We start from the raw sequence: 14,779 nt of genomic DNA, 5'->3' as shown, positions 1-14,779 counted from the left end.
GCCTGTGAGAGGCCTCTGGGATTCTTATGGCTAACTGGAGAGGAATTTGAAGGGGCTGGATCCTCACAAAGCAGGAGGGTAGGCCCAGAGAAATACTATATCTGGGTACTTTGGGCTTCTCTAAGAAACACACGTCTATTTACAAGAATTTTGGAGAATTCTTTAAGGTTTGACAAAATGTATCATATTACCTTGCCTCCATCCTCTGAGTAACTAATACTACTCCCTTCTAAATGCTATGCCTTCGTGAAGGAATGAGAGTTTAAAAGGCGAACAATGTCTTAGTATTGTTCTGGAAATAGTTCCAACCTCATGATCCCAGGAAAGAATCATAAAGACCTGCAAGGGTCACTGGACCCTATTTTGAAAACTATTAACCTTGAGTATAGTCTTAAAGTAGAGTCTAGAATGCACCTGGGTTAATAGGGAAGAAACTCTGTGATAAAGAGAGCCGCTTTGGGCACAGGAGCCAAGAATGTCAGCACATTTGTCATATATTCGCCATATATTTGCCATCCCCACGAAGCATAATCCTTTATTTCCTAGATTCACAGTCAAACTGCATCTGTAGTAATAAGAAGGGTTTTAAAGCAAAAATTCCATCACCAAACATAAAAAGAGCTCTCCTTCAGAATAGTCACCTTTAGAGTCTAGTTATGTTCAAGAACTATCACTGCAAAATTTGGAGTTCTTCATACAAAACAGCTCAAACTCATTACTCTGTAAGTAAACTGGGTTTCGACCAAGATGATACCTCAGGAGAGGGATAAATTGCTTATTGTTGGCTCCAAATGACTTCTAAGTCTTGAAAAGATTAAATCTGCCTTAAAGGATGAAAATGGGGCTATCAATACGTCTATTAAAATTACTCTACCAATAATTTGAGTGTCTCTGTTGTATGGAGCACAGGGCTCAGCACTGGAAATGGAAATGAAAGGCCAAATTCCTGCCCTGAGGAGCTTATAATCTGCATCAAACACACAGCGGGCTCCTCCACCTGCAAGACAACGGGTCTCCATGGGCTCTGGCCTCTTGCCGATGCACTTGTATACAAGTGGGTTCTCAGCCAGGCAAGAAGCCTGTCCCCAAAAGCGAGAGTAGCTCCCCACCCAGCCACTGTGAACCATGCTTGGCCCCACAAAAGAAAGGAAAACAGGAGAGACATTGGGTCAGATCTTCCAGAAGGTCTTTGTTGCAATTTTCTGCATCATTGAAAAAAAAAAGTTACATCGTCATCAAATAAAGACAATAGCAGCAGAGCTCACTGAAACGTTACAAGCAAATTTGCTCTTGTACTTTTCCTAAGAACATTACGAAATTCCCTCCTCCCCCCGCACCCCACATTATTTTCTGTAAAATGCCTTTTTTTTTTTTAAGCACCATGAAATCCTACAGAGAGAAAAACAGGTAAAACACCTCCACACGTGGGTTTATTATCGTTGCTGGGGCCCCTGCCTGGGAGTCTGGGAAGGGGAAGAGGCTGGAGGCTGGCATGTGGGTTGGTTTGCATAACGCTTCTAGGCACCACTGTACCTTCTTCGAAGCTTCAACCTCGATGCCCTGATGGCAAAGGAGAGGTTTTTCCAATCACCCTCTCTAACACCAGTCTGCCGTATCAATGGAGCGGAGTCCTCTCAAGGATGGTTTTGTTTTGTTCTGTTTTTAATGCACAAGGAACTATTTGAGATTTTTCACTTAAAAAACGATAGCAGAAGGTAGATTTCAAATCTCTTAGGCACCTGTGAAAATGATAATCGCTTTCTGTAAAATCAAAGACACTTGTTAGTTCTCCTCAGTGCCACCGTGCCAATGTCATGTGACCTAGGGACCGCCATGGGAGGAGTGAGGTTTGCATGGATGGCTGCTGGTTCATCACACCAGGACAGCCAGGGTTTTATTTCTAGCCACATCATCAACATGCTATTCCAAAGTTTCCATAAGTAGAATTAACAGGATCTGCAATGCAAAAGTCACCTTTGTTTCAGAGAGTTTCCCATTTTTTATTTTTTAAGGCCGTTGCTCTCGAGCTCTTAGACTCTACCCATGAAAGCTCCCTCTGCTGACACAGCCGCGGTCTTTGCACACAGTTGCATCGTAACAGAAATAATAAACCTCCACTTGAAACCTGAGCAGGATGCAGAAAGCAGAGGACCGGAAAAGCCAAGCCAGTTTTTCCTCATTTCTTTAGAGAATCTCTGCACATTTGTGTGTTTTCCTGTGCCTTTCCCATGGTTTGGAAACCATGGTATACATTGGATGGTCTACAATCTTACCCAATCTGATGAGAATAAATCTGCCCCACCCAAATTCTGGTCACATTCTCACTAATCCCCCAAACCCAAGCACACAAATAAATAAGCAGCATTGACTCAGCCAGGAAATGACATCCTCTCGGGGGGAGGTAAGGGAGTGGTTTGCTAATGTCTAGCACAACTAGGACTTTCAACATCGAATGGTCCCATTAGACCCCAAAGCAGCCATTTCCAGCGTGTGTGTGTGTGTGTGTGTGTGTGTGTGTGTGTGTGTGTGTGGCAGGTATCTGTCTATATTATATGAATTCATGAAGTAATCAAAGGGAACTTTTATCACAATTGACTGCAAATAGCAACAGCTTTGAAGTTCTTTGAACAATCTTAACACCATGCAAAAAATGCCCGCGTAGCCTGAGTCCTCCAGGTGACAGGATACTATAAGGAAGTATATAGAGTGAGCCTACACAGGGCATGATTCTAATTCAGACACCAGGCTCCCAAATACATCTGGTCTCCATCAATTACCCAGAAAACAAATCCCAAAGGGCAGGAGACTCTTAGCCTAAAATAAGGTGGCCCATGTGTCAGTATACACAAACACGGCTAATACCGTTCTTAATGAATTTAACAAACTCGTAGACCAGGGGAGGTTTGGTCAGAGAACTGCAGAATTAAAGGGGCCTTGATGATTATCTGTGTTGAATTCCCTTGATGTCCTGACGAGGTAACAGAGAAGCACGAGGACAGAGGTGTCCACGCTCACAGGCTGGGACAGGGAAACACAGACAAAGAGTCCCAGTGGCCTCACCTATAGGCCAGGGACATCCCTACCCGCGCACACATTAGGGCCCTCCCCCGACGGTGGTAGTTTCTAGAATTCACTATTGAGTTAGGACTGGGTATGGAGCTACCATCTCCAAATGATCCCCCCACTGTCCCCAGCAAACCTCCAGATCTGTTAGGGAAGAAACAATCAGGACACAATTACCAGGTGAGGCAAAAGACACCACCCACTGAAGACACGGAAGATACTGAACACGTGCTCTTCCCATGTGCAAAATCAAGGCGCTGAAGCCAGCTTTACGGCGGCATAGGGAGCGCGGGTTGGAGGGGCAGGGAGGCGCTGATGAGTGTTTAGAATCTGCAGCAGCTTCAGTATGTGCTATTTGCTATGTGCTGTTCGGTCCCATCTTCAAAGGGTACCACTCACACAACTTCATCACGACTCGCCTCCCCCAAATCTTAGCCTGTACACACTAAGAGGAGTCCAAGCTCTTACTCCCTCTCAGCTTCTCAGACTTTGGAGGGTATGTTCTAGTTTGCCCAATACTGCCCATATTTAATGGCTCACTCTCCACAGAGGGAGGGCTCTTCTTGGATTTCATTCCCCAGGGCTTTGGGCCCCACTGTATTCAGGGAACAGGTTGTACTGGGTTTTTTCCCACTCTCAGCCAAGGGCTGTTTTTGAGCCCTCTGTACTACTGTGATTTGACCCCTTTGGGGAAGCGTCTACGCACATACCAACACCTGTTCCATTTGGTAGAATGTGCAGCTTCGTGCTTTGAATTGTTTTATTCCTGCTATAAGCGGAGTTCCTGCAAGGTAAGCAAGTAAAGTGCAAAAGAGTGCTTTCAAAGGGCATTTTTTTAACAATACAGAAAGGGCACCACAGACAGCATTCCCAAAACCCAAACCAAAATAATGTATAAGTATCTGTAAGGGTAACCCTTTAGGTCATGATTACACAAAGACCTTGTACGCTCTTAGTAATAGAGATTTCCCCACCTCCGTACACCCTGCCCATGAAACTAGAAAGACACACAAACACACACATACACATACACACACATACACACAAGAGCACATGACGTGGACATTACAGCAAAGTCAAAAGCAGACTTTGGTCAGACAGCCTTTGAAGACGAGCTCTACCACCTTCTTGCTGTGTGCCGTTGGGTAAGTTACTCAGCTTCCCTGAGCCTCCGTGCCCTCATCTGTGTAATGGGTTTGCAAACACTTCCCGTAGAGTGTTGCTATGAGGTTTCAGTCAGCTAACGCCCATAAAGTGCCTAATCTAGTGCCTGGGCCATGGAAACCACTGGATAAATGACAAGGAAGCCTCTTGGCCAGATTTGTCTAAAAACTCTAGTGTCTAGAGTTTTTAACACACTGCTACAGAGAAGTACAGGGCAGAAACGCAAATGCATGAGATGGATGGATAGTTTAATCAGGAAGCTTTTAACTTATCAGAGAAATAGAGAAAGTCCCAGAGATCTACCAATCAAAAAACACATTTTGTCAGGCTGGAAGGGCTCTCACAGTGAGAGCCAGAGCCCACACCTGCGCAAAGGTCGTTTCCGTGTCTATTAACATATGGACACAGGATGTCACCAGTAAGCCACAGCTTCAGCCCGGTGGAGGCATTAACCCAAGTCTACCTTGGACAGGAAGGGCCTCGTGAAAGCTGATTCTTATTTGGCTCCTTCCCAAAAGCAATGCCAGAACTTTAACTAGAGCCTAGAAGTTGGGGGAGGGGCCGGCGGGGCTACATGTGCTCCAGGCGAGGGAGAGCTGTGCAATTTTGGGAAGTGGGCGGGAAGAGGTCTGCCCTGGTACCAGTGGTCAAGGATGTGGTGGGTATCATTTTCCCCAGAAGTCAGAAGTCTCCACTAATCCTGTGGTCTTTTGATCAATCCCCTCCGTGTGTTAGTCATGTGAACTCCCCAAGAGGTGGCGCTGAGATTGGGGAGCCCATCACCAGCAACTTTCTGGGGGTCGCCAGGTCCAAATGCTTAAGAACATGGGCCAAAGAGCTAAGTCTGAACCACCCATGGTCAGCCAGTTACACGAGGGGCTGAGGCACACACAGGATGGTGAGGCCTAGCACACTTTGCCCTTTCTGATTTCAAAAAATCCATTTAAAATTTTTTCAAAACCTATGACTGGCCCCTCCCCCACTCTCCTTCCCAGGGCCATTGTAACCTCACGGAACAATCGCGTTGCTATTGTTTGCATTGAAACCATTAATCACCCTGGTGTTCCAACTTTAGTGAACAGCAGGTGCGAGACAAAGAAACAAGTAAGGAAAAGAAGTGATGCCTTCAAAATAAGGAACACCCAAACATAAACGTGGAATGTTGTAAATACTTCTTTTAAGCATTAGTTTTAAAATGGCATTAATGGCACTTAAGCTGCAAGCAATTAAAACAATTCAATTTTCTTGTACAAGAGTTGGTTGGGGGATTCTTTCTTTTGTTTGGAGATAGCAAGATTGGACCTCGTCACTATGTCTACCTTAAGACACCCAAAGGGACAAAAAGCCCTGAGATGGAATGATGCCGTGGTCCTCCTTGGTATGTCTCAGACATGCAGGATGTCTATTTTTACAAAAATTTAGGATCAGCTAGACAGAACAGCAAGCCACTGGCATCATGCAAGGCAATTGTTTTGGTTTTTTTTCCCCCCCTCTTATCAAAACAAGTTACAACCAAAGTTCCACTAGAAAAGTGAAATGGACATTTCAAAACCAGTTTATTTTCACCATTGCACCCACTGAGGAAAATGCATGATTTTTGCCCATTAACCATGCAGCGAATGAGGTTGAGTTTTCGCCAAAGCTTGCAAGTTCATTCTTCATTCGTCGAGAGACAAAATTCAATAGGCTTCTGTCCTTGGTTAAGGTGGTATCCACAGTGTGATGCATTTGTGATTTTTTTTCTTTTGTAATGAGGAAAGCAATTGCACCATTTAATACGTGTGCTCTGATCTGTTTCTCACAAATTCCACATGCTCCCGGGTCCCACGGACATTCACTTGGAGCTCGGAAAGACTAGCTGTGCGCTGAGGCTGTGTATCAAAACTCAAGCTCAGAGCAACATGCCACAATGTCACCTCGACCCCTCATTACAGGTACTAGTTCAGCCCCCATTTGGTCCCCTGCTCTGTGTGTGCATATCTCTAACGGTAGGTTCAGGAAACAAGGCTCCGTGTAAAAGCCACACGTGTTCCTTTCAGAAGGCTGGTCTGAGGAATAGCTGCCCTTTCTCCACGCCAGGTCCGGGCGGCGCCGCTCAGGGGAGCACAGCACCGTCCCATACCCGCCCTTAACTTCCGTGGCCACGACCTCCTGCGTGTGCAAACACTCCCGGCGTGTCCTGCGGCCCCTGACGGAAGTGTGGTCCTGTGTTCTTTGATTCCTTTTGGCAGAGCGATCTTTCTCCGTCATTTATGGCACAGTGAAATATATTCTTCAATGCTATGTAATTTCGGACTACCGAGAAGTCTGTTTTAAGGCACGTGTCTCAGGGTGAATATAAAACAAAAACAAAAACAAAAAAAAACCACAACGCTTGGTCAAGTCCAAGGTCCTCAGCATTTAGTTTCTGTCTTCAAGTAATGCGTTATTCTCGAGTTCCCTGTCTTTGGTGTCCGTGGGGACCATTCCGTTCTCCACGCCCGCCTGCTGCTGGATGCACTCGGTCAGCATGGCCGTGCTGGAGTGGTCCGAGTTGCACATCTTCTCCGTCTCCTCCTCCTTCTTCTCTTCGTCCAGGGAGTAATTCCGGAAGGTCTTGTAGATTTTGTGAACGTCCTCGGGCAAGGTCTTTTTGAGGTCCTTGTTTTTCCTCTTGGTGAGCCTGGAGGTGGATCCGAACTTGTTGATGATGTTGTCCTCAGAGGCTCCCTGCCCGTGTTTGTTCAGCTGCTCGGAGCCCTTGAGACGCAGGTTGTTGGGCCGGTTGTTGATGCTCTCCTGGGACGAGGCCTTGAAGCGGCCCGTGTCCAGGGCGGCGAAGACGGAGCGCTTCTCCGGGGACAGCATGTCCAGCGAGTGGGCCCTCTGGTCCAGGCCCAGGCGCCGGCGCTCCATGCTGCGGATGGTGGCTGCCCGCTGCAGCTTGTCGTGGATCTCCACGCTGAGCCGCCGCCGCGTCTCCCGGAACTCGGCCGTCACGTTGGCCTTCCACTCGGCCGCGTGGGCCTTGATTTCACCAACCTGGCCAGGAAACAGAAGAGCAACTAAGGAAGCCGTCCCCACCTCGGTCCCCCACCACTTCCAGCACCCACCGCCCTTGGAGTAGGCCGGGAGGTAGGGGAGAACAGGCCCGGATGGGGATGCTGCCTCGGCCCTAAAGACCCAGCTCAAATTGGCTCCCGGCTCCTGTGGCTCAGGATGCACACCTGCTAGAAGACCTGGCAGGAGCCTGAGATGTGGAGGTGGTGACCGATCGGGAAGACAGCATTCTGCGGGAGAGACCGCTATCTGGATGGAGTTGGCCGGGCTTGGGTTCCCGTTATGCGTCCACCCTTTTTTTTAGCTGTACGGCCTCCTTCCTCCGACATAACTGGGGTAATCATGTCTAGCTCACAGAGTTCTTTTTTTTTTTTTTTAAAGATTTTATTTATTTATTTGACAGAAATCACAAGTAGGCAGAGAGGCGTAGGCAGAGAGGCAGGCAGAGAGAGAGGAAGGGAAGCAGGCCCCCTGCTGAGCAGAGAGCCCGATGTGGGACTCGATCCCAGGACCCTGGAATCATGGCCTGAGCCAAAGGCAGCGGCTTAACCCACTGAGCCACCCAGGCGTCCCAGCTCACAGAGTTCTTAATGTTACATGAGACAGGGACACGCACCTGGGCACAAAGCACAGGTGCAGCCGGTCCTTGTCTCTGTTGCTGCAATACTTCTGTCTGGGTAGGGTGACCAACCAGTCCCAGTTAGACTGGGACTGTCCTGGTTGTCGAACAGGAGTTCCTTGTCCTAGGTACCCCTGCAGTCCTGGGCAAACTGGGAGTGTTACTCACCCTGAATCTGGGCCACACTATGGTTGAGTGCTACCTGGCTTACGCTGCCTTAAGAAGATCCTCCGGGGCACCTGGGAACAAACTTCTCTAGTCCTGTTCTGCAGAAGCCCACAGACCACAGTGTCCTGCTTCCTCAGAACACAGGAGGATTGATATCTGATTTCTCGGCTCTCCTTCAGCACTTCGAACAGCACTAGTGCCATGCTTTTCTCTACACACGAGGAATTCACAAGTCTGCGTTTTTGCATTGAGGAAAGTCGATATTTGCATGGTTACTTTCTCTTTCACTACAGCTGACTTTCAGCCGGTCAGTTAGCCATCTGGGGAATGCGACTGAGGATGGCATTGATGGCATTGCATTGCCAGTGTTTCCGGGAGCCGGGAAAATTAACACTGGGGCCCGGCAATGAGATGGGAACATTTCCCATTCGGCAGTTTTGTCCTGGGGCTGTCTGTACAGGATGTCTGTCTGCCGAGAAGTGAGTAGGAGGCTTCACTCCTTTCAGGAGCCTCCCCCTCTTTTTGTTTCTTTTTTCTCTTTAATCTCCCTTCCACTCGTTAGCTCCTTTTTTCTTCTCTTGCCCTCCTGTCCAGTTCTTTTCCTCTCTTCCTAGAAGAACTACATGGACTTTTTTTTTTTTTTAATCACAAAATCTACCTTCCCCTTTTCTCCCTTTTCTTGCCTTTGTGTAGGTTTTCACGCATATTTACCCAAGGGAGTAAAGGTTGCATGTCCTTGGACATAGGGGTCGATGTAGTTTTTGTAGATCTGACAACCAGGAGGGGGTGATGGTGAAAAGGGACCCCTTGTGTTGGCTTCCCCACAGCTGGTCACTGTTGGGAGGACTTCAGTCTCAGAGAATCAGGAAGGAGTCCTAGGATTCTACTGAATTTCCATATAGACCCCAAGACCTGAAGGACAGGCCCATCCTTCTCAAGCTTTTTATAGACGTTCTAAGCCTCTCCCACATGTCTGCACACCTCCCTCAACTATGGTCTACCCCTGCTGACCACTGCTATTTTTTTCTTTTTCCCTTTTTCATTTTCCTAAAAAATAAGTCATTCTGGGGCACCTGGGGGTGGGAAGGGGATGGCTCAGTTAAATGTCCCACTCTTGGTTTTGGATCAGGTCACAGTCTCAGGGTCCTGGGATCCAGCCCTGCGTTGGGCTCCATACTCTGTGGGGAGTCTGCTTGAGATGTTCTCTCTTTCTGCCCCTCCCCCTCATGCTCACACATTCTCTCTCTCTCTCTCTCTCTCTGTCCCTCTAAAAAAAAACTTTTTTTTAAATTTAAATAATAAAAAAAAGTCGTTGTGTACTAGTCCTTCCAGGATCCATGGGCTGGTGAGTCATCAGATGTTCTCACCTGCCAGAAAAGGATCCAGAAATAACTGCCATCCCACTGAACTTGGCTTTCAGGAAATGATTCAAAAAGAGGAAGCCATAGGGGCCCTCCATGTATTAAGAAACCCTCCAGCCCATAAAATAGAGACAGGTATTCTTGACAGGAGCTCATCTGATCTCAGAAACATTTATAGAATTTGGAAGGGGTCCTACCTCTTCTTTTGTCTTTTTGGATAGAACCCGTAGCCAATCTCCGATCATACTGAGGACAGCTGCAAAGTAGGCAAGGCCAACCAGGATCCAAAACCACACCAGGGGCTTGTACCACTCCCGGTAATTGATGCCAGCATTTCCCCCTGAAAACAAAACGTCACTTTAACCAGGGTCTAGCATTTGGTCTTTGCAGAACAAACCTATTCTGGCCCACGTAGCGGAGACGTCATCCCATCTCCAGCTGACACTCAGCTGTTAGAGGCATTAGAAGGAAGGGAGGGCAAGGAAAAGATGCACCCCTTCCTAAAGGAGTCTGGCTTTGGCTCAACTTCTCTGATTTTTGACCACTAACCATTACACCCACAGCAATGACCACTAACCAAATACCCATAATGTCCGTGGCCAACTTGGTCCAGCTCTTCTCAACCCGGGCTTGACCGTGAATGACGTCAGCTAGAGGACAAATACAGCAAGCCTAGCTGTCCAGAGTCTTCCCAAACTTCTTTAAATGCAATAAAAATAAAAGATCAGTAATCCCCAATGTCTTAGACTTCTTGGCACCACTTCCTTCCTAATACATGCATTTCCTAAGAGCGGAGTGGATGTGTGGAAGTAAAATTGGACTTAATGTCATTCCTGAGACTTTGATTCAGTGGTAGTGATTTAACGCTAACTAAGGGATGGTGTTTACATGATGCTAATCCGAAAGGTCAATTAGGCTCAATAATTAGAATCACCATGCTAGAACTAAAAGGCCAGCTAGTCCAACCCCCTCTATTTTATACATAGGGATTACAGTAGAAATCCATCAAATCAAATTGGCCAGCTGCCCGATTGCATTGACCGGCTGTCCCGATGAAAGGTCCAGTCATTTATTGCAAATAATTAGCCTATTTATTCTAGCCCTCTTACAGGCGCTGCCAAAGGTACCCATGCAAAGCAGCCTCCAAGCCCAGCCCCCTCTCCTAAGGAAGGGAGGACGTAACCGATGTCAGCCTGGCTTTCGCCGTGTGTGACACTACTGCTCACTGAGGCAGGCCCACGGTCATTTCCAAGACAACCGACATTGGCAATGTGTGGGTAATTAGGGGGTTCGGTAATGAGTGATTACTAGTCTTTCCCACTGGGTAGTGGTTATAACCTTTTCTAGAACCACTGAATCCACACTGAGCTTTTACAGTATCAGTAATACCTCCCAAAGGCAGCTGGGCAAGCTCTGCGGCCTGTGCCTGTGGTTCCTCTCCGTGCAGCCTACAATGTCTCGAGGCCATTGCCATTTCTTAAAATTAGAATTCCAAACATTACCAACGGGCTGTGTGGCCAGACCTCTTTGGTCTAGTTTAGCTGCCCTTTTTTTTTTTTTTTTTTCCTCTTAGGTAACTCTCCCCCGCAGCTTCCTCAAGGATTCTACCGGAGTTCCTGCCGCAATAAGTGGTTTTTGTGGTTCATTCCGTCCCTGTGCTAGGACTTGGGGCGAAAAGGAAATATTTACTTAGCAAGTCACCACCACCCAACAAGGCTTGTCACTAGAGGGCGCTAGCGAACAACACAACAAACACCCTTTGGCGTCTTGAAGGACTTGTCTGGAATTCAGAGCTCTGTGTGGGCTCTCAGGGTTTCAAAATCCTGTGATGTTAGGCTGTCCTAACGTGAGCCGGCTACAAAATAAACCATCACTTTATCCTGCATGGTGATCAAAATGTTCCAGTTACATTTCTAGAAGGGTTGATGCCATGTCCAATCACAGCAATCATCGGCTCTCGTTAACGTACCTTTTTAAAGGATCAGGTATCCATCCCCATTGCCCTTAGAGTATAGCCCAAAAGGTTGTGACAAACTTCCAGCCTTTTAAGGCATGCATTCTTCAGACCAATCTACGTAAGCTCCGGAAACCCAACCTTCCAAGGGCCTGGTCTAATTGCAGTCAGCAATGTGGATTATAAGAGATACCTGTCCATGGAGACCTCAGGACCAAAAAAAAAAAAAAAAAAATCGGGCTCTATAATAAGGGAATTAAAATGGGGCCAGGCCTGTGACTATGGAGGTCACGCCCTTGCTAGGTAAGTCAAGATAAGGTCAAGCACCAGTGACTACTAAGTGCTCTCAATCTATGGTGGAGAATAAGAAGAAATAATCAATTAAAATCATTGGCAGTACCCCATGAAGCACCAGAATCCTTTCTCATTTTGTCCTTGCTTCTCCCCCCGGGCCCCCCACCCAGGGAGGAGCAGCACACCAGCTGAGCAGTGCTCCCTAACATGTGTGGTCTCCCTGATGAAGAGGTAGGGAACGTGGATGTCCTTGCTTCTCTCCCATCCATGACGAAGAGCAGGGACCCACTGCCTATGAATTCATGTGTCACAATGTTAAATAAACCACACCTGTTCTTCCCTGGGTTATCTTCAACTTTTTTACGTAGAACCAATGTTGCAAAGTCATTTAGGTTGGCCAACTCGATTCACCTAAGATCCAAATAAATCAATGCTAGCTTTTCTGACATTTTTAATAAAGCTGTAAATTAAGTCCCATCACATAGGCCAACCGAGAATATCCATGTGCATTAAATCTGGGGCTCATTTTATTTTTTATTTTTTCGTCCTTCAATCGATGCTGTTTTATAAAATGTAATTCGTATTATTATTTTACAGATTCATCATCACTTTTCAATTAATGTGAAGGCCTGGATTCAATCATGTTAACCAAAGCAGGAGGTAGATATTTTATATATTGACTTTAATTTGAATAGGCTATAATACTTTTTGTTTTATAATATCACAATGTATAACATTAAAATTTAAAATGTTCAATTATGTTATTGTCAAATGGCACTTTTTTAGTAAAAAGCTTCCCTGCCCTTACACTGTATAATTAGATGTAAACAAATAACCTGAATTCAAATTAAAAATTTAAACTCTTTGCCGATTACTAAATAAATGCATTTTTAAAATTTTGTATCCCAAGGCTCTATTTGTGCCCCAGATTAACAGATTAACAGGCCAAGTCAAGCAGGTGTTTAGAGAGAAGGGCTCATCACTAGTGTCCCCTAACAGTGCAGCAGATGGCCTAGGGCTGGCACAGGGCACTTTGAAGCACAACCCAGTGCAAACTATGCTGTGGGAGAACTTGAACAAGTTTGTGAAATAGTCCCAACAGTTCTCTGTGGTTTCCCTCCAGAGCCACAGGCCTCCGCTCAAGACGGCCCCTGGGGGCTCCACATCCAAGGGGAAGGGCAGCACAGCAAGCAGCTGAGCACTGGAGTGGAATCCCAGAACCCCGGCTTTTTTAATCACTTTGACTTTGAAGTGCTCAGTCCTTAGGCAGTGAAAAGGACAGAAAAAAAATTAAAACTTCTATTTTTACAAACTGGACTTTAGTCTTCTTTGGCCCATTTAGAACAGCTAGGAGACCACCCTGCTAGTTATCACCATCAGGGTAAATGTGGAGACACCCATGTGCCTTTCAAAGAGCCCTGAATATCCCCTCCAGAATGTCCTGCTTTCCAGATTTCCAGATCCCTGTCCTCCTTTTGAGCACCGCAGTCCAAGAAGACCCCAAGGCAGAGGTCAGGATCATGTACCAAATAAAGTCTGTGAGCTCAGCCTGCAATGTCCAGACTGCTGCTTAACCAGGAACTAGTCAAGAACACACACACACGCGCGTGCGCACACACACACACACAATGCACTTGCATCACCCAAACATTTTGAGTTTAGGACAGAGTTGCTTAATTAAAGTGTTCACTTCTCAGACTAGAAAACAATCAATTGTCTAAACCCCTAGAAATATCCCTTAGGATAGAGAAGGATGCCTCCTCCTCTTCCTGCCTTCCTACCACATTCTGGGAAAGCCATACAGGTAAGAAGCCAGATCACATTTCATTTTCAAACTCCCCGTCCCTAGCCAAAGTTGATGGTGGTTTCCTTTTGCTTCCATAAACATAGTTTGTTGTCATCTAAGTTCATAATGAAGGCTCTTGTTTCTATATACACTTGTGCAGAATTTGTTATAGTATTATACTCCCTTGGGACAGTTCTCAGCTCCTGGTAGTCAACTGAGCCCTAAGTCTTATGCCAGGGCAAGATCCAGGATAATGTCTGCAGGGAACACAACCCTCCCCTGGGCAGCCTCAGGAACCCTAACGCACAGGTCGCTGCAGGCCAAGCTTTATGCTAATGGCTTCAGAGTTTCATATTTGCCATTTGCTAATACAGCCTTTATCAATAGATTCAAGGAGCCTTAATGTAAATCAGAAGTCCAACATTCAATGAGAAATTCATTTCACTCATGCATAATTCATAGGACGATAAGGGCAATGAGCACTCTGGGGAGGAAGACGCTGCCTTTCATTTCTCAGCAGAATCTGCTGCTTTTTACATTACATGGAGCCATGGGCTTGAAATGAGTGCATGCACCGCAGTAGGGACACTGAGCCGTTTTCATTTGCTTCTCCTACAACACAGTTTCTCTTGGTTTTGAAAAGCATTATCAACAGAACCTTTTCCCCACCAGAGCCCTGGTGGCCGGGATGCCCAGGGTGCTTACCTGCCACAAAATCACCAAAGCCCACCGTGGTGAGGGTGACCACGACAAAGTAAATGGACTCCAAGGCGGTCCATCCCTCGATATATTTGAAAATGACAGCAGGGATCGTCACAAATACAATGCAGCCGGCCAAGATGAACAGGATGGTGGAGATGACCCGGATCTTGGTCTGGCTCACTTGCTTTTTCTGGGAGAGCAAAGGAGAAAGACAGGCAAGTCAGCTTTATCACCCCGGGTTCAGAAGACGGAGGCACAAGAAGAATGTTTTATGTCGGTGGCTTTTCACCTTTCATCCGTCATGGGCAGCTTTGGGAGAATGTGATGAAGACTGGGGACCCTCTCTTAGAAAAATGCACATACAGAAGTTTTCAGAGGCTCTAGGTGGTTCTCAGACCCAGCGAAGTCTGTTCATGGGCCCCGGGTCAAGAAAACGATCATGCCTTGGATGTCACGTGTGTGGTTCCATGACTACAGCCCAAATGTGGATTCTAACTTCCTCACTAGTACAAAGGCAATGATTCCCCAAGAAGGGCTTGCTGCCAATTTTCACGTGGTGTTACTGACCCTTCTCCAGGAGGGTACAGGTTTGGAGCTCTTTCCACAGTGGTAGGGATGGACTCGGCACC

The 14,779-nt window shown here is 46.7% G+C and overlaps 1 protein-coding gene across 8 annotated transcripts in view; it reads right to left on the bottom strand.

Moving 5' to 3' along the window:
- Nucleotides 1-363: 363 nt before the first annotated feature.
- Nucleotides 364-14,779, bottom strand: part of KCNK10 (potassium two pore domain channel subfamily K member 10) — a 137,790-nt gene continuing 123,374 nt past the window's right edge. For 7 of the 8 annotated variants that reach the window (XM_032344752.1, XM_032344753.1, XM_032344751.1 and 4 more), the window contains 3 exons: nt 14,154-14,340; nt 9,612-9,754; nt 365-7,248 (listed from right to left, as the gene is read on the bottom strand). In XM_032344752.1, the coding sequence (XP_032200643.1) occupies nt 6,628-7,248; nt 9,612-9,754; nt 14,154-14,340 (951 nt within the window). In that variant the 3' untranslated portion in view covers nt 365-6,627. Of the gene's footprint in view, nt 7,249-9,611; nt 9,755-14,153; nt 14,341-14,779 lie in introns of all 8 variants that reach the window. The other variant, XM_032344756.1, reaches the window with a different exon arrangement.

This window comes from Mustela erminea, chromosome 5 (genome assembly GCF_009829155.1).
Source record: "Mustela erminea isolate mMusErm1 chromosome 5, mMusErm1.Pri, whole genome shotgun sequence".
Classification (NCBI taxonomy): domain Eukaryota; kingdom Metazoa; phylum Chordata; class Mammalia; order Carnivora; family Mustelidae; genus Mustela; species Mustela erminea.
This window is presented reverse-complemented; position numbering and strand designations above follow the sequence as displayed.